At 41.6% G+C, this 27,201-nt stretch overlaps 1 protein-coding gene and 1 long non-coding RNA gene across 2 annotated transcripts; one reads left to right on the top strand and one right to left on the bottom strand.

Moving 5' to 3' along the window:
- Positions 1-46: 46 nt before the first annotated feature.
- LOC104263674 (uncharacterized) lies at positions 47-5,215 on the top strand. The gene is made up of 4 exons (XR_009484251.1): positions 47-85; positions 174-229; positions 2,592-2,679; positions 4,898-5,215. It is a non-coding gene; the product is annotated as an uncharacterized LOC104263674 (long non-coding RNA).
- A 7,261-nt stretch (positions 5,216-12,476) lies between these two features.
- On the bottom strand, positions 12,477-25,574 carry CCDC174 (coiled-coil domain containing 174). Its single transcript, XM_059823252.1, has 11 exons — positions 25,533-25,574; positions 23,918-24,022; positions 22,869-22,969; positions 21,876-21,934; positions 20,710-20,890; positions 18,615-18,710; positions 17,168-17,304; positions 16,657-16,751; positions 16,262-16,409; positions 15,069-15,203; positions 12,477-13,378 (listed from the first exon to the last, which is right to left on the bottom strand). The coding sequence occupies exons 1-11, from the start codon at positions 25,572-25,574 to the stop codon at positions 12,507-12,509; spliced, it is 1,971 nt and encodes a 656-aa protein (XP_059679235.1). The 3' UTR covers positions 12,477-12,506.
- Between the last annotated feature and the right edge of the window lie 1,627 nt (positions 25,575-27,201).

Below are 27,201 nucleotides of genomic sequence, written 5' to 3'. Positions count from 1 at the left end.
CGGCGCGAGCCCGCGTGCGCGCGCGCTCGGGGAAGGGGCGGCGCGGCGGAGCGGAGCGGAGCGGGCACCATGTCGGGCCGAGAGGGTAAGGCCGGGCCCGGGGCCCCCGGCGCCGCCCGCCCCTCCCTCCCTCCCTCCCTCCCCGGGCCTCACTGTCTCCTCTGTCTTTGCAGGCGGCAAGAAGAAGCCGCTGAAGCAGCCCAAGAAGCAGTCGAAGGACCTGGATGAGGTAGGGCGGCGGGCGAGCCCCGGGGGCGGCTGCGGGGGGCCTGCGGCACCGGGCGGGCTCGGGGCTGGGCCACGGCCCATGCTTGCGGCGGGGCTGCTTTCCGCGTTCACATGACCCCTCAGCTCAGCTTTCCACAGCAGTGCGCGTTTTATGAAACGTCACGTTTTACGAAGCGTCGTTCTGAGGGTAAAACTCACGGCTGTAAGGGACCAAGAGGTGATGCGCGGCCTTCCGCGGCCCCGGTGTTCCGTTTTTTTTCTGCTGACATCCCGCCTGCGTTCAGGGTAAATGCAGCAGTGCTGGCTAACGGAGGAGTCTGGTGCCACGAGGAATGTCCTCGCCAAAGCAGCAGGCTGTGATCTGAAGCCTAACAAATTAACGCCGTCACAAGAGCCTAGGACAGGATACAAAAAACCGTGGATTATCAAGTAGTTTAAATAAATTAGGTACTAATGAGTCTTATGTTAGAGATACTTAAACGTAAGGGCTCAGAGTATGGGGGTAAGCTGCTATTTCTGAGGATCGTGGAGGACAGATGAGGCAGCAGTGACTGGAGAAAGACAAATATGATGTCTTTTTGAAAAAGGAAAAAAAAAATCATAGCTTTCTAAATAAGCTTTATTGTTAGAGAAACGGTAGAACCAATTAAGTGCTTACAGGATCCAAGTTACGATAATGTAAAAATTAATAGCCAGTATAGATTTTAGTACAACTGTGACAAACAAAGGAAATTCTGTTCTGTAGCAGGGCAGTGCTCTGTGTATGAGGAGAGAAACAGTAGATACGAGGTTCTTGATGCTAGCTCACCTAATGTTCTCAAATGCAAGGCAGGAATGGGACCTCGAAAGGTGATGGAAGGCGAGCATGCACCTTGATGGAATGCCACACTCTAAAAGCAGTTACTAACAATTCCGTGTCCGATGGCAAGGACATACTGAGCGGGGTTTTGCAAGATTTTTTCTAGGATCGGAGTGTAAGTAATATTTTGATTAGTGCCTTGGTTGGCTGGTTGACTGACTGACAATACAGCTTATTCTCTTTGTAGAAAACAGAAGATTTGGAGGGGCCACAGACTGTCAGAGGACAAGACTAGTGGTCAAAGTAATCTTAACAAATTGGAGAAAGTTTGAAAAAATGGATTAATTTAATCAAGCATATATGCTAAGTCCCTTTCTTTGGTAAGAATAATCAACTTATAAAATACAAGGAGAATGAGTGGCTAAACTCCAGGTCCACCTGAAAGGATTTGAGACTGAGATCATACACAGAACATGAACCTGCAAAATCAGGTGTTGCAAAAGAAGAAAATCGTACAAGATGTATAAACAAAATCTTATGTGTCAAACATGATGTAATAATATTTCTTTTCCTCTCAGCACTGCAGTACTGCAAGCACATGGGGGCAATATATTGCAAGAAAAAAACCCCTACGAAAGTGGATAAATGAGAGGGATTGATTTCCTAAGAAAGACACATTAGTCTGCAAGGAAAAAAAACCAAATAGTGGAAAACCTGGAGAAACAGACTATTCTGTTCTGTGTGGGTAGGTGGGGGAAGTAATAGTCTTATATTGCAGCAAAGGAAGCTTTAACTTAAAGAAGAGGAAAGCTTTCCAGTTATAAAGGTAGTTGATTGGTGAAGAATCTATAGAATCTCAGTTGTCAAGGTCCTCAGTTTAGTTACCCCAAAATCTTGAGTGCCAAGGAAAAAGACTATGGTCCTTTTCAGCCTTGATGACTATGAAGAATATGCATCTAAGGGATAGAATGTGTCTGAGCTCTCTTGACTTCTGGAGGCTATTCTAGCAGCGATGCTCAACAGCTGGCTTGCCTGTACAATTTGCCAGAAGTCTCATTAGATTTCTTGGAACTAATACAGAGGTATTAAACCTGGCAAAAATAGTGACATATGCGTGGAAGGATTTTTTAAAAATTAATGCCTTTTTTAGGTAAAAGCAACCTTTTTTTCTTAGATGGCATATAATCCAAGTTTTATTGTTAGACAGCGCTTGTGCGCCAGGCTCCCAGTATCACTTGTGGCATATTAATGAATGGTTTTAGGGCAAACATTGATTATTCAGAGGGCAGAAAGAGATTATGCCATGGGAAACGATACTTGTTTAATTTCAGAAAGATCAAATGTACAAAGTTAAAGTTTAGTCATTGCATTCTGGTACAGCAAAAAAACCTTTGTCACAGTTCTGCAAGGTTTTGCATATTTAGTAGCATTCAGCCATCTTCCATCAGTTCAGTCAGGTTTTTATTGCTGTTAGAACATAACATTTGTTTCTCATTGCTTGTCAGTTGTTTTTGAATTTTTTGGGGGAGGAGATGTTAACAAACGCTGTTGTTCTTTTCTTTAGACAGATCTGGCATTTAAACAAAAGCAGAAGGAGGAGCAAAAGAAACTTGAGGAGATGAAAGCAAAGGCTGCTGGAAAAGGGCCCCTCAGTAAGTGAGGTGCCATACTGATAGGAAAAATTGAGGGCTTGCTGGCTTCAAAAATTTCATGGTTTTGCTTGACAAACATAAAAAGGCATGTACCTCTAGGTTATTTAACATAAGTAAGTCGATGGAAAGTGGAGATGATAAATAACAAATAGAGGCTTTCTCTTTTTTTCTTTCACTGTGCAATTTCACTCCCAAATTACTGATGCAGGTTGTGGTTTTGCAGGTATAAGTGTGTCTGGCATGCTAACCTATTCCGGTGGGATGGTGCAGAGACATTTCTACTCTTATTTTAGCATACCATCCTTTTCTTTCCATATATATTACATGTAAGCTTTGCCACAGTCCTGAAAGTTTTACAAATCCAGTACTTGTTCTCTTAGAGGATTAATTTCTTCAAGAGCAGTAAATTTCTGGCAGAAAAAAACCCCAACAACAACCTGTGACTGGAAATTAGTCTGGATTCAACTCTTTTGTCTAAGCGACTGTAAAGTACGCTGTGTCACAGAAGAAAGTTTGCAGGCTGCATCTTGATGGTACATCCAGACTAGTCTTTGTCTGAGACAGTGATAGTAGGAGACAGTGTTAATGTGAGGCTGTGCACTCGCCTTGTACTCCTCCAGCATTTGCAATGATTAGATTAGGGATGCTAAAGGCTACACCCTGCCTGTTCTAGGTGTTTTGACTTGTGGTCCGTTAATGTGACTAATCCCTTCTCCTTTCTGTGAAGACCATTAAACTTTATACTTTGCTTCCTATTCTTTAGCAAGCTTTAAATCTTGAAAGGTCCTAGAAGGACCTTTCCAGCAATCCCGTAGAAACTTAGTTTCACTACCAACCTTTGCTATGCAGTCTTGTCAGATGCTGTTTGAAAATATGAAATCCCCTGCATTCACTTTATCCATAGACTTAATGATACCCTCATAGAGTTCCAGCGGGTCAGTGAGGAAGGATTTACCATTTACAGAAGTCCTATTAACTTTCACAAGAGTGTGTTTATCCATTTGCTTTTTTACAGACTCTTAATCTTCTCAGAAATCAAGGTTAGACTCGCTGGTCTGTAGTTCCCCAGTTCTTTACAGAAACCTTTCTGTATCTGGGAGCTCTGCTGGCAGTCTATGAGTTCTCTGACATAGTGGCTGAAATGATAAGTTTCAAATCTTAGCCAGCAGTTCTGCATTTTCACACTGGAGCTGTCAGTGCTCTTGGAGGGAGTGCCATCCAGTCCCACTCACTTGGGATTATTTCCTGTCTGTTTATCTCAAATTGATCTAGCTCCTCTGATTTATTGGCGTACAAAAAATGGGCTGGGTGTGAGACTCAGAAGGTCTTTGGTGTTACAGACCAATGCAAAACAATTCACTGAGCCTCTCTTCTGTGTCCTTACCATCCTCAACTTGTTCTGCATAGAGTGCTTCTGCTTGCAGATTTCTTCATAGCTCCTTCCTGCCGTTATTACTCTGCCTTTTTCTAGACTGAATTTCAGTCATCTGGTCCTTGTCCAATGCTTGCTGAAGCAGATAGTGATTATTACATTATTGTGGGAGGGCTAGACTATTCCCAAGAGCCTCAGCAAGGCAATGCTGTTAGAATCATATTGCAGCGCAAAGTCTGCTGTTGACCATCAACCCTTGCAGCCGATCTTGCTGTAGCCTTGCTATTCTTTTTCCCTTTCCACTGGTCATACATGACACAGGCTGTAAAAAACCCAGCATTTACAAAAAATGCCGCACTTGTTGCCATGTTAGTATGTTTTTTTTCTTTCACCCTGCTTTAGTCCCTTCAGTAATAGGGACTGCAGAGAAGAGAACTGGAATTCTCTTAATTCCAGTACCTGCTTCTGTAGAGCTTTAATCCCAGCTAGGGGCTCAGGTTGCTGTAGGGATACTGATGCTTTTATTCCTTTAGCCTTGAATTTGATTTGACCAGACTATACTCCTGCTATGTAAGAAATAAACAGTGGAGGGTGTCCATGGAGGAACAAAGGAATTGTTGAAATACTTAGTTCTGTTGTAGATTTATGGAGCATATTTGGTTCCAGGAGAAACTTGGTTTCTAATGTTAAGTAAGTTATTAGTTCAAAAACACATGTAAAAACAATTCACCAGTGGGGATCTGAGTTGTGCAGGCAGTCTAGTGGGGATTTGATTTTATGAGGAACTAAATTTGTAGTTAAGCTCTGTAACAGTTGTCTAACCAGTTGTGTTGTTTCTTTTGGCAGCTAGTGGTGGAATAAAGAAGTCTGGCAAAAAGTAGTTTGATCAAACTGCAGGGCAAGAAGTGATCAAGTTACTCAATGGATCTGCAGACTTCAGAGAGTCACGAAAACTCACTGTCATTTGAAAAAAATTGTACATTTTGTTTAGTCAGAATAAATTTTTTTGTTAAGATGTAATATTTAATCTCTTTACCTGTAGGTTTTGTTTTAAAAATGGCATTACTGTTTTATACTGGAAATGAAACTTTTACTGAAGACCACTTGTGACCTTATGCAGCCTGAGTGCATCTGCTGGTTTGGTAGTCATTTGTGAGAATAAATTTCAGCTTCTGCTCTCTTTTGACAATGGGAGTCAGGGCCTGAGTGTTAAAATCTGCAGAGTTTTAATCTGGAGGCTCGGGTTTAGCTGCAGCTATCCAAGAAATGGCTATATCAGCATATGCTCTCCTCAGAGCTGGAAATTTTCTCTGAACAAAAGGTTGGGATATACTCCCATTGCCAGCAAAGTGGTTACCATAGGGCCAAAATAATACTCCTTTTCATAGTTACTACTTAGGTATGCTGTGGTGCTATGTCCTATAGTCCCAGTGGCTGCTGAACATACCTTGCCTTTGTCCTACAAACAGTCACCTACAGCTTGTTTTCCTTGAACTTCTGTGTACTGACAACATCACAGCTCCTTTACACTCACAGCAATGCCTTGGGGGGAGGGGGGGGGCAGGGAGAAGGGCACAGTGCTTGTGGGAGTAGAACTTAAATCTTTGAAATGAATAGCAGTGACAGTACACTGGGTATGGAAACTTCAAGGAAGTTTTCCTCCCAAGGCAGGAGTTAAAGGGGAAAGAATTAACATAGGGTGCTTCTTACCTGAGTGAATGGCAACGGTGGGATACAGACTGCTTCCCCTGTCAGGAAAGGCAGCTGTTTGCTGCAGGTGGGGGATCGCTTCAGTACACAGCAGGGCGCTTCGACGGCATCTGTGGGGAGTTACACGGTGAATCTGAAGACACATTCTGGGCTCATAAGGAAGGTACTGTGGATGTTGGTTGTCAGTACACAAGGTGCTACTCTGAGGGTTTCCCTGTTCAAAAGAGATGTTTCTAGAGGGCTGGGGCTGTTACCTTCTGAGGGTGACTATTCAGAGGGCACACTGTTCTTCCTCCTGAAACATGAGGCCCCGTTGCAGCAGGGCAGGAAAGGCAGGTGCACTCGACGTCTGGAAGAGGACGGGGCAGGCCCTCCCCTGCCATCGGGCCTTTCACCCCTCAGGGCCTGAGGCGGGCTGCTGCTCGGGGCCGAGCTGCCGAAGGGCTGACCGCCGCACCCTCAGCCGCGGGGCGGGACGCGCCCGGGGGTCCCGGAGCTGCGTCCAGGCTCTGCCGCCCCCCGCGGCCACGCCGCGGCCCTGCAGGCGGCCGCCGAGCGCATGCGCACTGCAGCCGCGGGAATCCCCGCACTTCCTCGTCAATGCTGTGGACGGCAGATGCGCGCATGCGCCCCCCTTGCTCACATCCAGGGGCTGCGGAGAACGATGCGAACGCATGCGCACTAGCGACAGCCGTGCACACGGCGGCCCTCGCTCACGTCCTAGTATTGCAGGCGTGCGGCTTGCGCATGCGCAGCGCTTCCCGCCGGTCGTCCACCGCCCCGGCGTCAGGTCGCCTCCCCGGAGCTGCCAGAGCTGCTCGGCAGTGGCACCGCGGTGCGCCTCCGCGGAGCTCCCACAGGGCTACGGCCGCCGGTGTCTCGAGGCCGTGCCGGGCAAAGCCGCCCGGCTGCACGACCGCCTGAGGAGCGCGGGGACTGCCGCACTGCGCATGTGCTCCCCTCCTGTGGCGGCCGTTGAGCCTGCGCGCACGCGCTGTGTGCCGCCAGGCTGCCGCCTCACGCTGAGGTGCGAGGGCGGGCGGTCACCCCTCCGAGCCTGCCCGCGGGGCACCGGGGCCACCCGCGACTGGGCGCCCTCTTGCCAACGGTCAGAACATCTCTAGCGTGGTAAGAGAGACGCTTCTCTGGAGGGCCTCAGCTTGTAATACCGGGCAGCCTGTTCCTTAACATGGAGGGGCCAGGCCTCTCCGAAGAGAAGAACTTTCTACACCTTTCCCTCCTGCGGGCTGTGTTCGCTCCTGGCACTATGTGTGAGAGAGGCGTTCTCCACTCTCTGTGGACAAGGTCTTGGGGGTAGTAGTACTGGAGCAGACATCGGACACATTTTTGTCATGGAATTCTTTAAGGGCCACAGTCCTCTGTATTTTTGTGGCACAGCATCCCACCAGCTGTAACAGTGCAAGGGTGTATGTTGATAATTTTCTGAATGCCCTTCGTGCAGAAGTTAGGTATCCATTTTTTGGGGAGATGGATCTTCTGGAAGACAGCATACTGTGATGACCCCTTTCTGGTCTAAAAATGTGTCTGTATGTTCTTTAAAGCTTTAGATGAATCAGCTTTGGTGTTAATTTGATGGTTTTGGAGAGAGGGGTAGCCCTGGATGCTGTCAGGGAGAGGATCTTTGGTGTTCTGTATGCTACAGTCTTAGGGAAAGCAAGGGAAAAATGTCCTTGCAAATATCAAGGGAGGACAGGGTAAACAAAATGAGGAAGAGATTATTAGGACAAAAGATGAAACTGTTTTAGTTGTTACATGCCTATAGTAGATTGGCTCCTTGGTGTCTCTGATGAACTCTATTAATAAGGAGAGGAAGGAAGATCTTGGTCCAAGTTTACTACAAGATGGGAGACATTAGCTTCTAGCAGGACTAGATTTTAACAACTCTATAGAGCTACTGATAGAACTGGTATTAGGACCAGGCCTCCTGCACACCCAAGGACTTGGAAAGCCATTTGTATTAAAAAGTTAATGAGGACAATGTGATTGATACAGTATCTGCCTCTAACATTACAGAATTGCAGCCAGATTCTTTTTACTCCTTCTAGCAGCCTTAGCTGACATGCTAATAGTTCATAGTCAGATCCAGATCCCTGCTGCCCTCCAAGGGAGTGAAAATCAGCCTTTGGTGAGACAGAGAAAATTGTCTTCTCAGTACTTCTCTGGAGATCAGAATGAGTCCTGCCAGACAGACAGGTTGAAATTCAAGCATGCTTGAGTGCTTTTTGCATTTTGGACAAAGATAACTTGTGTATCAGAAAAATATTCACAGAAAGATGTGGGACAAAGCTGCCTTACATAGATTGCCCAAGAGCCAGGGACTGCCCCTGGCTCTGTGCAGAACACTGAAGGCAACATGAGGCACCACTGGTACCTCTTGGGGAAGAGCTCAGTTCCAACACGTGAAATGCAACCATAGATACAGTGTGCCCACAATTTTGCATGCTCAGAGAAGAGTGAAAACACAAGCTTGCTTTACTTTACGTACATCAGTCATATACTGATAGTGGCAGATCCTTACCAACACAGCCCAAGTGCACACCCATTTTCTGCTGGTGTCAAAGTAGGTAACTTGGGCGGGGTGGTTTAAAATGAGGAGGAAGAGGGAATGGGAGACATCATCATCTAGATCTGGCCAGAACATGAGAGAAATATAAGCTTGGCAGTGTATCAATGAGCAATTGTTTGCCCCAGGAATTACTGAATTAAATGAATGAGGTTCCCAATCACAGTGAAGCCAACTTGAGGTGGTCTGAGTGAAATAGATTGAATAGGAATGCGTGTTCCACAGCATGAGAGAATATGCAAAAGTTTCAGCCAAAAATCAAGACAAGAGGGAAGGAGACCAAATGGCAAAGTGACAGATTGCTGCTGTGGGAGAGCTGTTCTCAATAGGCTTTAGTTTAATGTAGACATTGAACTGCTTTCCCGGCCAAGAGTCCTCCTGTGTTTAGTATTAGGCTATGGAAATGAAGCTGAACAAGGGAACACTTTCATTGTATCTTTTTACATAATGCTATGTAATAAATGGCATTTCATTCCTTAGTGCAGCTCCAGCTCAGTGTTAAACTAAGGCAAAGACAATATAGCTTCTAAATCACATATACATAAAATTATCCACACTCTGAAGGGCACAGAAAAAACAAAGTCCAGAAGGCAGTAGGAAATGAATGTCGGTGATTAAAATAGTAGTGGAATAGATGCAAATATTCTTTATAGGGAAATCCATCGAAGGATATGATTGCCATAATGAATTCAAGTCAAGCTCTAATGTTTTAAAGTACTTTGCTCACTCTTTAGAGTTCAGCTCCAAGGAAATCATACCCTACTCTGAATGACTTCCACGTACTGATTCATGTGACGTCTTAAATATGAAACTTCTCTAGCATAAGTCAGCCAGCCTGGAGAACTGGGTTTGAACTTCTGCTCTGCCACAGACTTGCTTTGTGACCTTGCATAAGACATTTTGCATTTCAGTTTTCTTCTTTCTCTAAAATGGGGATAGTGGTATTATCTTACTTCAGAATAATATTCTGAGGCTTAATTAAAAAATAATTGTAATGTACTGTGACTCTAGGCTGAGAGTGGCTAAGAAAGCATGAAGTACACAACCCAGAACATTCTAAAATGCTTCACTGCACTGCCCAGCAAGTTTCCAAACAATCTGGGGAGATTCTCATGCTTTTATGTTTCAGTTGATCTTTCCTCCCACAGCTGCCTTAAACAAACAAAAAATTAGAAAGAGGGACACAATATAACATAGAGATACAACGGCACTTCCAGCACAGAGCTCCTGGGCCTAACTCGGCATGGACTGGTGATTACTTTGCAGCTCCACCAATCTCCATCTCCCATTTCCCTTTTCTCCACACTGTAATGGTACCATCTGGACCCCCATCTTTCAAGGGCATTATAGTGGTTTCTAAGTTAAGACCTTTCAAAGATACAAAATACATGTCAGTTTTTTAAATCTTTTTTTTCAATTTCTTTCAAACAGCAAAATCGCTTACTAACTGATCTTATTTGTAGGAACCAAGAAACTACAGTACTAAATTCTTTCTTCCTATGAAATTTAAATATGGATTAGTTCAAGCATCTCTGGTCAAAAGGGATTGTTTTTCCAATAGATTTCATAAAATACTTCTAAACGCATTACCTGCGTTAAAAAAAGCAGTGTTTCTAAGCTGAAAACCAATTCTACCCTGCCTCACTCATTGAAATTGCCCGTTACAAGTGAAATATTAGATGTTTATTCCAGTGTTTATTCCAACATACAACTAAGCTGTTTTGAGTCCAAACTTACCATTCGCTGACATGCACAGAAGTTACATCATTTGAACAAAGCTTTCCCAGACTAATGGTAGGAATCTGAATGAGGTCCTTTATTTCCTGTGCTGTAACAACCACGCTGCCCTAATTAAATAGCTTAAACATGTCAGTCAATATTAAGTCACTTCTGTCAACAGGACATTAGAGATGTTCCAGCCATACCAGTGGATCATGGTTAAGCATGAGGACAAAGGTGGTGATCCCGCTGAGGAGGCACAGCAGTGGAATCTGGTAGTGGATACCTAGAAAATTTACTCAAAGTAGTTTGGTACCCTAAAGAAGTAGTAGAGTCTTTGCAAATAACTCTAGCTTAGCAATTAGATTTTGCCTTGCTTACTCTGTGAGCAACCAAACACTTCTTTACAAAACATTCCAATGTTTAACATCAGTTTCTATGTACAAGTTCAACAACTGGTGGCACTGCAAAAACACTGTTTCCCTAACTAGTCAAATTTCAAATTTGTGTTTTGACCACTTACTATCCTTGTGGAAGAGAGCTGCTAAAACACAATGCAACTCTTTTAAACTCAAAATTAAATGTGAGGTGACGCAGCGTTTGAAAAAATTCTGCTTAGATCAGGGTCATCAGAGACTACTTCAATGTTACTATGAAATAAATAGCAGAATATAGGTATATGCTGGCAGAATTTCTTATAGAAAATCAGTAAGACTTGACTGCTATGGATATTGACTAACCTGAGACTGTACCAAATTTATGAGGAAAAAAACTGCCTTGATGCCGTCGCATTTGGTAAAACCAGAGGGGTTTGTAACATCTTCCTTTTAGTCATTAGTATACAATCATTGTTTATTTTCAGGTTATTTATTCATACTGAAGAGTTTCAAGGAAAGGAAGAAATATACCCCCTAATGCCACATGCAACAGCTGAGTTCAGGTCACTGTTGGCAGCAGCAAAACCAAGAGCTGCCGCTAAGCTTTCTGTGCATTTCAGGAGGATGTGGCCATTAACACTGCCATACTGTCCTCAAGTTCTAGGTCTGTTCAGAGAAACAGAAACCCAAAGTTATCATAAAGCTGCAGTCTCTTAACCATTTGGTAAGGACAAAAGGCTGAGGTATTTTGTGGCTTTAAAATGGTACCACTGGTGCTCTTGTGGGGTGTTATTCCTGCTCTGCAAATTCCTGTGCAAAAGCCAGCAATATAGGAAAGAGGAGAGATGGAAGCGTGTTTACTAGCTGAGGTTAAAACTGAGTTTGGGCACAGTGAATGTGTTCTGCATGTTGTTAAGTTTGCTCAGTGACCTTGAATATATTGCTGTTCACCAGGCTTCGCAAAGCAGCCTGAATCTGACTGAAGAGTAGCACATTATCTCTGTTTCTTTGGCCAGTTCACTATTTTGTTGAAATGTTCACTACTTTGACAGTATCATTGTCATTTAACTTTAAACAATCTATGAAATTGCCCATTCTAACTTGCTTTTCTAGGTCTTATCCTTGTACGAGCTTGTAAAATACAAATGGGGGTATCTAAATTACCTTCAGAAATAAAAATGTTCTACATGGTAAATACATATTATTTTCATTTACTGAGATTCTGCATAACAGCTTGTTTGGTAAAGGTCAGTCTGCTTTTATATATAATGACTGCAATATCACAGTTTTTGGAAAAAAGTATTAAATAAAAGAAAGCCATAAATATAACAGATGATGCAAGGAAAATGCACTTGGAGAATTATGAGAGCATTTTCCAAATCAGTAAGACAGTAATTTCAGGTGTCAAGACTTCTACTTTAGTGAAGTGTTTATTCTTAGTCTAACCATCATTATTTATTGATCTCTGCAATGGCTCTCTCCACTCTAATTTGCTTCACAGAATTATGAGTTATATACTGACCTCAGGAATGCAGAAGCCATTACAACCATGCGAACTACTGTCCACCACTGTTCACTAGATAATATTCTGCACTTCCTAAAGGCAGGAGACAAATTCCCTAAAACCGTTCTGTATTTGGCAGCAGAGGGCCTGACATTTCAATACTGTTTCTACAAGTATCACCAAACTGGTAATACCTCCAAACCAGAAGCTAGCTGGGGAGTGACAAAGTAAAGAAAGAGTTAATCTCTTGAAAGAAAGCCATTAATGTACCCCAAAATTCAGGTGTAAGTGGCAAGGAGTTAAAATGAAATATGTACTAAACTAAATAAATACTGCCAAAAAAAACCCCCATATGATTTTAATACAGAAAGGAAAAAAAAAAAGATCCAACAGGGCAAAAGTACAGCTGTGATGTAAAATAGCTTAGGTCTCCATGAGATTTATTTTGATGTACTTACAGAAACTTATTTTTCCTGTATGTGGGAAAATAATATTCTTGCCAAGAAGATAATTCTATTTCAGTTCTTTAAATCACTATTCTTGCTTATCTTTTTTCTCAGTTCAAGTCACTTGTCTGTAATAAGACAGCATATCATCTAAACTTTGGTAAAGTGGTTCCTGATTTTGAGTGTCACTGCTGTCAGTCTGCGCTGACGACGGCACATCTTGGGTGCTGCAGCCACAGGCCTGCACTGACGATGGCACATCTTGGGCGCTGCAACCACAGGCCTGCACTGACGACGGCACATCTTGGGCGCTGCAGCCACAGCCCTGCATTGCTGGCGGCACATCTTGGGCACTGCAGCCACAGCCCTGCATTGCTGGTGGCACATCTTGGGCGCCGTAGCCGTAAGCCTGCATTGAAAATGGCATATCATGAGTGCTGTAACCATAGGCGTGCATTGGGGGCAGCATGCCTTGAGCGCCGTAGCCATAAGCCTGCATTGGAAATGGCATATCATGAGTGTTATAGCCATAAGCCTGTACTGATGACAGCATATCTTGAGCGCCATAGCCGTAAGCCTGCATCGACGGCAGCACACCTTGAGCACCATAGCCATAAACCTGTGCTGATGGCAGCATATCCTCATCATCGCTGCTGTCATCCTCTGCTGATGATTGCACATCTTGAGTGTCACTGCCACAGACCTCTGTTGATGCTGACTCATCCTGAACACTGCTGTGGTAAGCCTGCACTGATGGTGGCACATCTTCAGTGCTGCTGCCGTTGGCCTGCACTGATGGCATCTGTTGCTTTTGTGCTGTCTCCGTTTCCAGTTTTTCAGAGGAGGTTTCAGGACTGTTCAAATTCCGGCTTCTGTAATTATCCTCTTTCTTTTGTCCCATAAAGTAATCAGAAGGTGGCGCAAATTCTGGGTCTCGCTCATCTCTGAGTTCTTCCTGTTTCTTTGACCATTGTCCAAACATCAGTTCTGTCAGAAACAGGGAAAATGGTAGATTGAATATAGATTTCAGGGTCTGAAGATCAGTCAGAAAGGAGGGAAAACAAATTAGCAAACAGAAAAGATGCAGCTGTGTACCACCATTTGAAATTACTTCTCCAGCTAGTACTAGATTGCTGGCTAAGCTGTCAGTCCACTTTCTTTACAGAGCAGGAATGAAAGCATTGAGCATTAAAGATAATCACCATCCTCTACAGAACTCATCCTAAACACTTTAAGATCTTTTAACAATGTGGTCATTGGTTATGAAAAATGACTAATTAGTTAGGGGTGAATCAAAATACAAACCAATCAAAGCATTAAAAGCTTAGTTATTAGAAGATGGAGATGATTAGATTATCTCTAGTGGGCACAGGTGAAAATTTCAACAGAAGTGGTAGATACTCTAGTTGCTATGACAGCTGCTGATTTCTGATTAAAAATAGTTCTGAAGTGCTGCAATGGAATAACAGCTCAAGATCACCACACTTAAAAAGATGTCCCCCAAACCTACTCTCTAAAACCAGTAAAATTCTTTTCAGTATTCATTTCTACCAAGACTTCTGAAAGAAATTAAGTAGAAAAGTGTGATACAGAAGGGTTACACATTTGTCTGATGTAGCAAAACAGAGCCCCAATCAGAGCAGGACTTCTTCCTTTGCTTTTGGGGTGGAGGGGGGAAGTGAGGAGGAAAGCATCTAAGAGAGTGAGGAGTTTTGTTTATCCCTTCTTACACTAATTTAGATGCCTTTGTTACAATTATGCTCAGTGAACCACAGTTATTTTACTTCACATTTTAGAGTAAGCTGTCCTCTGCTTTCTGAGTGTAGTATTTGTTGTGTAGTACAGTGCTGCTTGAGTGTCAGTCAGATACTAGGATTCCTCAGAGGCAGGAAAAAAACAGTGTTGGGCAGGATAAAGATGTAACAGATAGGACCTGAAAGTTTTGTTTTTTAAGGAAACCACAAAGTTTTCCCTCACAACGATGTTCATTAACTGAACACAAAGAGAGACTGTGAAAAGTAAATAAAAGCTGATAATATCAGTATTGCACAGAATAGGAATGCTGCTCTTACAGGAGCATTAAAGAAGGTGGACATTCGTGTGCTTTGCTTATTCCTTGTTTTCTTTTAATTAGAAGTCAGGCATCAGACTACAAGAATGTGCATAAGCTTAGATAACTGGTGCAAAATGAGTTAATGGCTTTGGGAAGGATCTAGAAGACAGCCATCACTTGATGTTTTGACAAGGAAGATGCTTTGAGATGGGACATTGGCACTGAAGCGGCCTCTGCTTGCATCACTTTTTAGTATTGTCCTGTACCTGTTTCAGTGTAATACATCCTGCCATCACATAGCACAAACTACAGAAATACATCAAGAAAAACATCACTCTGGAAGACAGTATCATACGAACTATGAAATTTGTCATTCTGTCAACCTCTCTGGATCATCCAGAAATGAAATAACTCATATAGAAAAAAAAAATATGGGGACATTATATTAGCTACTGGCAGTACGGCATGCCTTGTCAAGCACTGGACGCTAGACAGTCATCAATACAAAGGGAGAAAGTATTTTATTGCTTCTCAGTCTTACCATACTTTGTCACAAAACAGAAATGAAAATAGCAGTGTGCACACTGCTTCCAAACAATGTTTCTGAACCACACATTTCCTTACCTTTGCCTTTATCCCACTCTCGGACATAAGGTACGCCAGGCTTTGTATCTCTTCTCTCCTGGATGACAACCTCTACCTTTCTACTTGCTGCAGGAACTCTCGGAACTTCTGGTTCGTCAGTAACACCTTTCAACTCTGTTACAAAAGGAGATAATAGTTTTTGTTAGTAATGGGTAAAAATCTGTATGAACCTTATAGGAGGAATAGGAAGCAAGAGTTATTTGCATTTATAGAGCTCATACTAGTTATCTCATTTTATTCTAAGAATGACATGCATCTGAGTAGGGAGGTGATTTTTCTTTTTCATTACTGCATATTAATTCAGAAAAGATAGTGGGTAAGCCAGATAATCAAGAAGTGTATCTACAACGAGACACTTCATTAGCTTTCTAGTTGTATCAAAAAGACTGCTGAAAATCTATTACCTAATAACCCAAAAAGGAACGTGCTGAGTGTTATACTGAAGCTAGAAAATCAGGTAAAAATAAGAACATTAGCATGTTCTCTCCATTTCATTTACCGGAGCAAACAATTTGCATTCTTATTCTTCTGAACAACAGTAACAGCTAGCAGTGGCACATTACTGTTCTTCATTTCCAGAACACTTCACAGTTAATCACTTGCATAAATTCTGACACAGTGAAATATTAGCTACATTTTACAGCGGGAGACAGACAGTACAAGTTGAACAGCAGTGTCATAAGGCAGACAGCCCAGAGATGGGATTAGAACTCAAATTCACCATCCTAAATCCTAAAGTCAACCGTATGTCCAATTTACAGACTGCACTGAAACTGTAAGAGTGTATATTACATCGTACCAAAATTAACTTGTTACTACTTTTTATTCTACCTCATCTTAAAAAAAGAAAAAGCAAGTAAAATTTCAGCCGCTCTAACCTGAACCTGCATAATTAACCCACGTAATTCCTGCTGTCAAGTGTGAATCAAAAAAACCCTACAATCTACATATTGCATTTCTACCTGCATTATCAAGCTATTTCTGGCATGATTTTATATCTACATACAATTATACGAACTCTCGCTATCTTGAATTACACTAGTTGTATATATAGAATACATAATACCGATATATTGAATGTCCAAATCTAAATCAATTAGAGTATGCCTGTCCATCAATCAAGTACAAGACGAAATAGCAATTATTTAATTTAAAAAGGCAGCACATCATACCTCCATTCTCCAATTTTTCTGCCTCTTCCTCTAATCCAGCTTCTCTTAACTTCTTAATCTTCCGTGCTCGAAGTTTAGACAGCCTTGCATCTAGAGCTGCCTTCCTTTTTTCTTTTAACTGTTCACGTTTAGTTCTCTGATCGAGTGTCTTAAGAGCAAATACAAACATGAATTAATCTTCCTTTTTTATTATAATCAACTACACATCTTCCTTCACTAAACAATTAAAAGCAATCCTCATCAAGTACCATGTTTCAACAGGCAAAAAGAGGCCCCTTTTTTTTTTGGAGTCAGCTGCAGGCATCACCTAGTATAAGACTTACACAACAAATCAAATACAGTGACCACTGAAACTAGGATGCCCTCATACCCCAATTTGCTCTTTAAACTCCTACCTGCTCTCTTAGCATATCCAGTGTTGCCCGTTGTTTATTCCTAAGTTCTTTGTCACGAGAAAAGGCAAAGTAACCAACACCAAGCTGTCTGGCCTCTGAAAAGAAGAAGAAAATCAGTAAATTTAAGTTATACTCAGTTTATAATTGGCAGTCACTACGAGCACCATGCACCCTGCTTTCAGGCACTGAATTACTCCCAACAGCATACACCGCATTAGTTTTAGATGGCTAAAATAGGCTTGTTTTAGATGATGCATGAAGTGAAGCTTACTGAAGGAGAAAACAGGAGGATGTAATGAAATTTGAAAAATGCATTTTAGAAAAAAGCAATGTGAGGAAAAATAAATCTGAACTTACATACTGGTAATCTGAATGGTTATTACACATGTGGCTTAACACATACCTGAAGTTTGCCATAAAGGCACAAGAAGTAACTTTCCCTTGCTTCCTCTAAAACCAATCTCTTTGATTGTTGATAGAAAGATAAGTGATATAAAGTATGGAAGTATACCGTTTTCTCGAATGTCCTCATAATGTATGGGTCCCATGGGTTTTCTGAGGGCTTCTTCTTCTTCTTTTTCCCACTGCTGCCTCTGGAGTTCTCTTCTCATGTCTTCAGATAACAGAGTATTCCCATCAGGACCTTGTCTAAGTAAAAAACAAAGTTAGGGATTATAGAGTAGAACTTAACTATTTTATGGTATCAAACAGTGAAAGTATGATTAGATCTGATGCACTGTTGGAGATTTACAAAACACAGATCACTGTAGGCACCATTTAGTGATGCAGCGTTGATGACTATGGTACACGGTGAAGACAGAAATACAAAACTACCTCGAAACAAGGTACTAGTAGAACATGTTATTAAAAGACTTAAACAAAATCATATCCTTTCTTACAGGCTTTATGAAATCATTATCAAATCACAGAATGGGAGATGAAATAATGACTTTTATTGGCATCTGTTGGGGTGCTAGCAACCACATCTAGAAACATTTCAGATTTAACTTAAGAAAATGAAAGGTATTTGAAATAACAAAAAGGTAGCCATTAATTTACCCTAGAAGTCCATGCCAAATATTAATACCCAATATGGGAAATATTCTTGTCTTCTCATGAGAAGCAGCAGAATCTTTTTATTTTATTGTCTAGCTAAAGCCCATTTTGCTGACTGTCATCCATATCAATGCAGAGACTGCAATTTCAAAGAACTCGTATTCTCCATCTTATGTTTAAAATACAGAGAACACACTCATGAGTTGTTAGTGTGAAAGAATTTTCACTTAGCAACAGTAAAGGCTCAATTGAGGTGCCTATAGATATTCACTTTGAATGCCATGATGAATTTGGAACTGCTAAAAGACTATAATCAATTTCCAGGTTAAACAGAACCAGGAATCACTTCTCTAGCATTTTCTGGAAGGTATAATAAAATAAAATTTCCACACAAGGACTACAGTTTCAAAAGATGCATCAAATATCTGAGAGGTGGCTCTTTTCTCTGCAAGCTATGCTCCGTAAGTGAGGTTTTAGATTTGGTCAGCATTTACATCAGAGTATGCCTCAGTAGTTTATTAAAAATTTCATTTGGGCTTTTATTTGATATCCATGGCCTCCACCCTGTTGCAATTTAAAACCAATACACCAGCCATGTATTTCAAATGGTGAACTGCTAGAGTGAAATAAAATAGAAGCCTTGGAATACTATATGAATTTATAATAGGAAGTTTTGATAAAATCACAGTCATGCGCAATTGCTCTGTAGCTACTCAGTCTATTTTTTAAGGCACAATGTAGTAACCAGCAGAAGTTGGTGTAAAGTATATCTAGAGAAAGCAGTAGCTTTAACAATTCTGGACTGAGGATGGGATAACAACGAACAGCCTCCCTTCCTTCTCATTAAAAAAATGTATGTTAAATACTGCAAGAAACATGCACTTCCATTACAGAAACCACACCTTTTCCCTTGAAGTTCCTGATCCATTTTAAGTAGACTTGGCAAATCCTTCTTCATACAGCGTCTAGATCGGCCCAAGAAATCAACATAATCAACCCTGTAATGAAAGCAAAGGAAATTTGATGTAGAACTTCTATTTGCAGATTTACAGAACTCTTAACCAGAAGACATCAGCAGTGACACTTTCCAAAGAGTATTCATCACCTCTCAGTCTCTCCATGTGTGACAGTTTCTTCTACCTTTCAATTAACAGACTCATACGTTAAGAGGATACATTCTGAACGGGGCATATGACAGTTTTATCACAGACATTTACTCAATCTCACTTTGAGCAATGGCAATAAGATGGTGTATAACTGTTCAAAAGTTACAATGTCACGTAGTTTTCACATCAAAGTAAAACTGAGCCTAGTACTTGCTTCCCATGGTGAAAATAATGATGTTGCATTGACTTCTTGCAGATATGAAATTGCTACAATAGATTTAAACTATCAATCTAAAGCTCATTTAGAATAGGCTGATAGCGTTCATTCAGCTAGCATAACAAAGGCTGACTAAAATGCACATACTGTGCTTCTTATTCAACTCTTTATAGTACTGAACACTTAACTTACAGTTGTCGAAAAAGCTGTTAAGAGCTATACTTACTGTCCTGCTATGCTAGAAAGTTCTTTAGCGTCAAGCTGCCTCAATTATACCATTCTAAAGAATTAATATTACATCTGAAAAAGTATGACTGGCAATCTAGTTCCCAAAACCCAAACTTTTAAAGATCTGTGCTTTTAGTAAGTTAAGTCTTTTACATAATTTCTAAGGACGTCTAAAGCTTACTATATACTCAATGCCCTTTGTTTTTTATTATAAAGTAACACCATTAGAAAAAAAAAAGGCTGCATTCCTTATAGTAAAGACGTAACTAAAGATCGCTGCAGAATAATTAGCATTAATTATGCTAGCACCCAAATATCCTCATTAGTATATGGCCTCACTGAGATGGACAATTTATTAATAATAATACATGTCATTGATGTGAGATGTAGGTAATGATAGAAAAGCACCATATGAACAGTAAAATCTCTCAGTTTACATTTCTGACACTTTACAGTGATAAGAGCACAAAGCAGTTTGAGCCCACTGCTCACTGATAGTTTCATCTTGAATTTCAGTAACAGGCTGGTCATGGGTATATCTGCCTTTCCAACCTAGCAGTCTTCTGGTATTCTGCTGGATTCATTCTCCCGATTTATTCTGAAACATTACATTGCAAATGTTATCTTGGCCTAATAAACTGGAGAATGGGGGTGCTCTGTGTTGTATCGGTTACTGCTGTTTCAAACTGATTACCAGAAGTAAAATCTCTGTTCCGTATGCATTTTAAACAAATGGGCAAAGAAAATGTTTAGTCAGACTGTTTTCATAATTACTCCTAATGTCTTGGATGAAAAACTAGTGGTTACTTGGAATGTCACAGAAAATTGTCACAGACTATTTGCTGTGCTGCAGTTAAACAGTGGAAGAAATGATGGAAAATCCTGTTCTTTTTCCAATCAGAGTTTCTCTCCTTTAAGAGGAGGTCATACAATGAAAATGACTGCTCATTTTGTAAGTCATACACAATTAGAGAAGGGAAGGTGGATACAATAAAACCGCCAATTTTTGCTAAATTGCATTTCAATACAAGGCAACAAAGCATAAAATTGTATCAATACTACGATCAGAACTCCCATAAACTATGCAAGAAAGTAAGAAACGATATTATCACAGAATCACTAAGGTTGGAAAAGACCTGTAAGATCATCAAGTCCAACCATCATTATGATGTCTCACTTATAGTATATTTCCCTGATTGGTATTTCTCAAAATCCTGGATGCAGATTCTATTGCAGTGTTACCTACATGGAAAGCAAAGTAACATGACGGACTGTCTTTTAATGAGACATGAAGTGAAAGAATGTTACCACCTCTTCTCAATGGGTAGTATTAACCAAAACAAAAAAGATGCCACTCCACATACTTCAGAAAATAAAATAATTTTCCGATGAAATTCTCAAGAAACAGACTAGTCAGGACAGCTTAGCCCAATCAGTAGTACCAACCATTCTTCATCTGGGTCCTCAGGCGGTGGTATTTCTGTTTCAGGTTGAGTTTCCTCATCATCAGTCTCTTTTTCCAAAGTCTTTCTAGCAGCTTCACTTTGATACAGTTCCTGTACTTCGTGCTGTTTGTCTATGATCTTCTGAGTGAAATCCACTAGGTACAAATCCTCAGTTTCTTCATCTAAGGCAGAAAATCGATTCTTAGAGAACAGCCATGAAAAGAACAGAACTGAGCACAAAATCAATACAAAATAGCCACAATCAGCTTTTCAGCAGCTAGCAATGCCCTTGACCACACTATTGGGGAATACTTAAATCTCATTCAGTGCCAAACAAACTTGGAGCTATAAATTGGCTCCACGGTGATAACCTCTATTTCTGACTATAAATTTTAGGGTTTTTTTAAGCAATTAATCTTTTGTGTACAAGACAGAAAAGGTTGCAGTCTTTGCACTAAAATATTCTCTGCTCATTAACTATTTCAGAAGTACAGGGTTTGTAATGTAACAGTTCAAATACTTATTTGATGCTTAACATTTGGTGTGTTGGCAGTAGTTAAGCAGTCACTAAAATACTTTTTAGAAAAGAAAAGTGGTGGGTTCATATGTGGCAAAGATGGACACTAGTAAAGAAAACATTAGAGATTAATTGCAAGGAGATTTGGATTCTATTTTAATAATTTTGTCTTGCAAAGGACTGAATGAGTGAGAGAAGAAAGGGACAGATCAGAATTCTCTAACCCTATTAGCTGCATGACTGGCATTCACATACGGACCAGCCAGACTTCCCTCCTGCTCATCTTCTTTTCATAAAGGGCCAAGAATTAGAATGCAGGACAGAAAATCAGCAATGCAATCCAAAGACTGCATAATGGAGAATAAATTATTTTAGTTTTTCTAAGATTGTGTATTGAAAAACCAGAATATATTCCACCCACTTAATAAGTGAGTGAAACAAGCCCATAGTGCTTTACTAGGACAGGCTGTCCTTCAAAAAGTAATTTTATTTTCGCTAGTACCTATATTTTTTTCTCCATTTCAAAGCATGTGAGAAGACAAGCAGTGAATTCATAGTGTAGCTGCTGTAATGCCAACTTTTAGGGTGAACTTTAGAAACAAACTTTTTAATATATATAAAAATACTTATTTTAGACCAGTTTTGTTCACCTGGGAAGTCGCCTTTTGTCATTTTCTCATACAGCTTTGCTTTCTCTTCTAGTTTCTTCCTGAAAAAGAAAAAAAAATTAACATTGCAGTCCCACCAATTCCCAACACTGTTTGGAATGACCAATTTAGCCTTAGATAAATGGAACAGGAAAGTACCAGGAGTGCCTGAAATATTTACTAGAAGCTGACTTATGCCTGTTTTTTTGTTTTGAACCTTAACTGACTTTTCTGAAGATACATAGATATCCAATTTCAGAGTATATACTGAAAATAATTTTAGTGAAGTTACAGAATTAATCTTCAGCAGAATATGTCAAGTAGGCAGGAAAACGACGTAACAAGTGTTCCACCTATATCTAACTACTACGGTCTGTCAGATAATTACTGGAAGCTAGACCATTATTTGCAAGTATGAGATACTGAAACACTGTTTTACAGGGGAAAAAAAAAGAAAAAAGAAAGATATAATATGAAGTTATGCTTATTCTTAGAAACTGAAGAGAAAACCTTAGCTAATTTCTAGAATGCTATAAAACAATTTTGAAGAGCTAGGAACTGCTTACAAAAAAGCAGCAAATGGGTTATAGATTGCATTTTCAATATATGTCTTATTGTGCAACTAACCCATTTAGAAGATGAGTCAAATCTTGCAAAAAAGTGAGCCATTTTCTGTCAAGTCCAAGAAACACTTCGCTACAGAATTCTGATGTATCGCTGCCCTGGCTTTTAATTCAAAAGATGACTTTCAAAAATCAGTAACCTGACATACTTAGACAGCTATGATAATGTGAGGGCAGATATTCTTAGAGCATGAGACTGCTGGGATGCAGTCTGTACATCACTGGTAAAGAGCATGCAACTAATGCCAGTCTTACTGGTTGGTCTAATGAGAACTGCTGGTCCAAAACATACATAACTTGCTTTATGTGCTTTTCTAAACACTGAAAAACAAGTTTTACAAAGCCTTCCTTTCTTACTGAGCCCAAGACTTACCTTGATTTATCTAATATATGCTCCTCTTCTGCCTTCTGCTCAACATCTTTCTCGGCTCGATCTGCAACTCCTGTGTTTTGTTTGTTCCAGATGCTTGGTTTCTGTGGAGTACAATTTTATAACAACAAATAAAGAAATTAAAAATATTGAAGTGGTAATGATTAAAATGTATTTCAACTCCATAATGCAAACTTTGCAAATCAGTCATGAAGGACTTTGTAAATAACATCTCAAACATGTTTGACTTGAGACTGTACCTACTGTGCTGTAGGATGCAGCATGTATGGCCTAAAATTACACAGATTGCAGTACAATACAATAGTTAAGGACAGGCTGAGAAGAAAATAAAACCCAAGCACTCAGAAATCAGACAAAATTTATTCTGGCAAAGACGTTAAGGTTAAAAAAATTAGTAAGAACAATCTTGCTGATTACTAAAGTAATAACAAAGCTACAAATTGTTTCTGTTCTCTATTACCTTCACTTTAGATACAAAATACAATCAGTTTACCTGTTTATAGCATAGCACTGTAAATGCTGCATGTTCTTCAAATATGGCAGCAATACTATATTCTACTACTAGAAAGCTATAGAATGAATGGAAAACAACATGCAGCAAAGAGTAATACACGAGAGGTAATTGTGTATTCATTATTATACACTGTGATATAGACGAACAGAGAGCAGAGCATTTATCAAGACAGTTCAGGGATTCTGGAAGTCTCTCATCCTCCATCCTTTGGGGAACCATACAAAAACTTGGAGAAAAAAAGAGACATATTTTCCTACAGTTACAAAAGCTGTGGCTCCCTGGGGAATGAAGATTAAGAGATGATTCAGATGGGCCTAAGCATGAGATAAGTTTTCTGCTGTGCACAAGAATCTCACCTGGAAGTGAGCTGACAGAAATTTAAAGAATATCCTCATCATGTAGGTTTTACATTTGAATAGCAACACAGCTCTGAGCATTTATTTATTTAGATTGACTATGAACTTCCTTACTTTATGGAGAAAGAATGACAAAAACAACAATGGAAAAATATTTCTACCTTATTAGAAGTTTTGGGCTTTGCAAAGATGCCAGCATCTTTCAATAGCTTTTCTTTCTTGAATTCTTCTTGCTTTCGGAAGAGTTCTGCTTTGAGATCTACCAACTACATCAACAGCAAAATAAATAAATAAATAACCAAGACATATGACACACACGTACATCAGTTACTGTAATAAGGTAATAACTGCACTTCTGGTAAAACAATCTGACATTTACAGTTATATGAACATTTGATTGCATTTTTATGTGGAACTTCAAAACACTGATCCGATCACAAAGATGACTCTTAAGTTTACAGCAAACAATATACAAAAAACATGGAATGCAAATTATGATTAGGGATTTAAAAAAACCCCAAAGATATCCTTGATCCTTTGATACATAATGGGAATAAGAGAGACATAATTCCAGACAGATTTTACCAGCCTCCCAATGGCAAACAAATAGAGAAGGACTAATGAAATAACACTACTGAATTTGAAAAGGAAACTTCTAACCATTAGATAATGATTAAAATCCTGTCTCAGAAAAGAATTGAGAAAAGTTTGCTTTCATGAAATATATATAATTTCTCACTGTTTTATATACTTTTCATATAGTTTGAGATTTTCTTTCTTTTTTAAAAAATAAATATGTAAGTAGCATTGCCATCTATGACCAACGCCCATCTCATCTTTTATTAGGAAACGTCACCAGCAGGAGTATTATCTTGAAATCGCATTAAAAAAACTCGTCTGGAAGAGGATATTGTGCCACTTCCCCTGCAAGTCCTACAGAAGACAAATTTCACAGATGTACATTAAATCAGGAAAGCAAAAGACTTTGGTATTAATACTTGTCCAAAGCACTAAAGCATTTGCTTTTCAGGTGCCTGTAACAAGGATGCATAGTGTTGTAAATTAAACTTTTTTTTTCCCCAAATGCTTAGAAGTGATCATCCAAAAATTCAATGTTAAATGTTTTATATACAACAACCCACAGTTTACATTAACTGTTTATTTGGAAAAATGAAGTGTTTGGTAGCAATCTCTTGTTAACAGACTACTGGGAGTGGTGAGGAACAGCACCTCACCACCCCCAAGGGCCGGAGGTTAACTTGCCAAGACACGGACCTTAGAAAAAAACAGGAAATAAACTCACATTTTCCTCTCAGGCCCTACTCTTATCCTTACATCATGAATGGGCCAAATTCAGCCCTGGCACACCCAGATTAAGAGCGCAGTGCGTACGCTCGGTCAGGAAGACGAAGGGGCTAAACCTCCCACCCCCCCATCTCACAAAACCAAGACGCAGCATCAGGACGCGGGACGCACGGCGTCGTACCGTAACCCTTTAAATCAGTATTGGCTTTTACGAGTGTGCATTTCAGTGGGCTGGGGTTAAGGCGAGGGGGCAGAAAAGGCAGCCCCGGCGTACTGCCTTCCCTGGAAGGGGCTCGCACCAGCGCGTCCCCAGGCCCGAGCAGCACGGCCTGCGCCGCCCGCGGGAGCCCCGCAGCTGAGGGTGACAGGGCACACCTGGCCGCTCTCACACCCTTACAAGCCGAGCGACAGGCGCTCCTCGGGAGGCGGAGGGTTTCTTTTGCTTCTTCCCGGCCAGGTTCGCCCACTCACCGAGGAGGCGGCCACGTCCAGCGGCTTCTTCCTCCGGTCCATGGCGGCCTCCGCTCCTCCGGCAACCGCCTCAGCCGGCCGCCTTCTTCCCCGCTTTGCGGCCTTACCGTAAAGCGCAGCGAAAGCGAGGCGCTATTGCGACAGCTCTAGTGAGGGCAGGCGGGGGCCCTTCCCCGCCGCCATGTTGGGGAGGTCAGGGGCGGGTAAGGGCGGGGCGAAGAGCTCCGCAGCACCGCGCGGGGCCGCCGGGGGGCGCCGTGCGCGCGTGGCTCGGCGCAGCGGTGCGCGGCGCCGGCTGCAGCGGCGCAACGGAGCGCGGCTCCGCGGGCAGTGTTGGCCCCGCTGTCCCGGGCTCGGTCAGCCTGGCGCGGGCTGCATGCTGCAGTGACAGCCCCTTCCTGCCTCAGAGCCTCTGGCTGTGACCGCAGGGTAGCCTGCGAGAGACTTGCTCAGCCTGGTGCGGCTCGGCGGTGGCTGAAGCTGTCCCTGCCTGTGGCTTCCCTGGCTGTGCTCGGGCTGTCTGGGAGCACGGCGGCTCCCGGCGGGGGGGGGCAAATTCTCCAGGTCTCCTGTTGGAAATGGCCGCGGGTGGCCTGGGGGGTGGAGCTGCTGCTGCCAGCGGGAGCGGTGTGGGGTGCGCTGAGGCTGGGGGGTGGCCACTGCGGCCAGAGATTAAACAGGGCTTGGCAGGGTTGCAGGCCTGCCCCGAGCTGGGTTCGGGGCCAAATGGAGAAGTACATGGTTGAAATTTGGTATCCACAATAATAACATCTCTTTCCTGCCTTAGCTGATAGATGAGTGCTGTGGAGGTGAGACCTGACGTGCTCCCTGGAGCTGGAGACGGCCATGCCCTTCAACACTGCGCTGGGTTTGGCCCTGTGACCATCGCCCTCTGGGTGCCTCGGGATGAAGTGCTGTGGCTCTCCTGCTGTCCTTGGCGCTCTGCCTGCATGGATCCGTGCTGAGGGAGGTGGGAGTTAATGAGCCACAGCTTTGCAGGACTGACAAGCGTGGGCCGTAACAGCCAAATACAAACCCACCTATATGTGGTGGAGCCAGCTCTGTAACCTCAGAGATGAGCACAGGTGGCCCTCAGGGAGTGAGGTTCAGTGTTTTACTTACACTGGGTAGCTCACTGCATCCTTTATCAACCCCATGAAGAAAAAGGACTGTCTGATAGGTTTTAATTCGAAGTGATTCTGAAGATCATAATTATCTGGAGTTACAAGCGGAAGCTGCCTTTCACTTGTCTTTATTAAAGTGGAAAAATATAAGGTGCTCCGATGTTGTTGCCTGGCAATGTGACAGCTGATAGAAGCGTCAGATACAGTTCTTTTGAGTTTTGAAATGTATTGCTTTTGTGCTTGGGAAGCTGGGTCAGGCCCATATTTAAATAGTTCATGGACACAGAATTGCAAAGCTGACAGAGATACTCAGTTGCTAAGTAAGCTACACCTGTATTCCAGGGAGTGTGAAGTGTGCAATTCAGAAAGAGCAATTTCTGGCCCTAGTGAGGCTGTCTTGCTTTTGGCTTTTTAATAGGAGAAGGGGAAATGGTGGGAGACAACAGATACAGAAAATTGCAGGTCATATTAGAGCCATAAGGTTTACTATTTTAATCTGCGATGGAAGAAGAGAAATGAGCATTACTGAAAAATAGAACAAAGGA

Source organism: Gavia stellata, chromosome 12 (genome assembly GCF_030936135.1).
Source record: "Gavia stellata isolate bGavSte3 chromosome 12, bGavSte3.hap2, whole genome shotgun sequence".
Taxonomy (NCBI): domain Eukaryota; kingdom Metazoa; phylum Chordata; class Aves; order Gaviiformes; family Gaviidae; genus Gavia; species Gavia stellata.
This window is presented reverse-complemented; position numbering and strand designations above follow the sequence as displayed.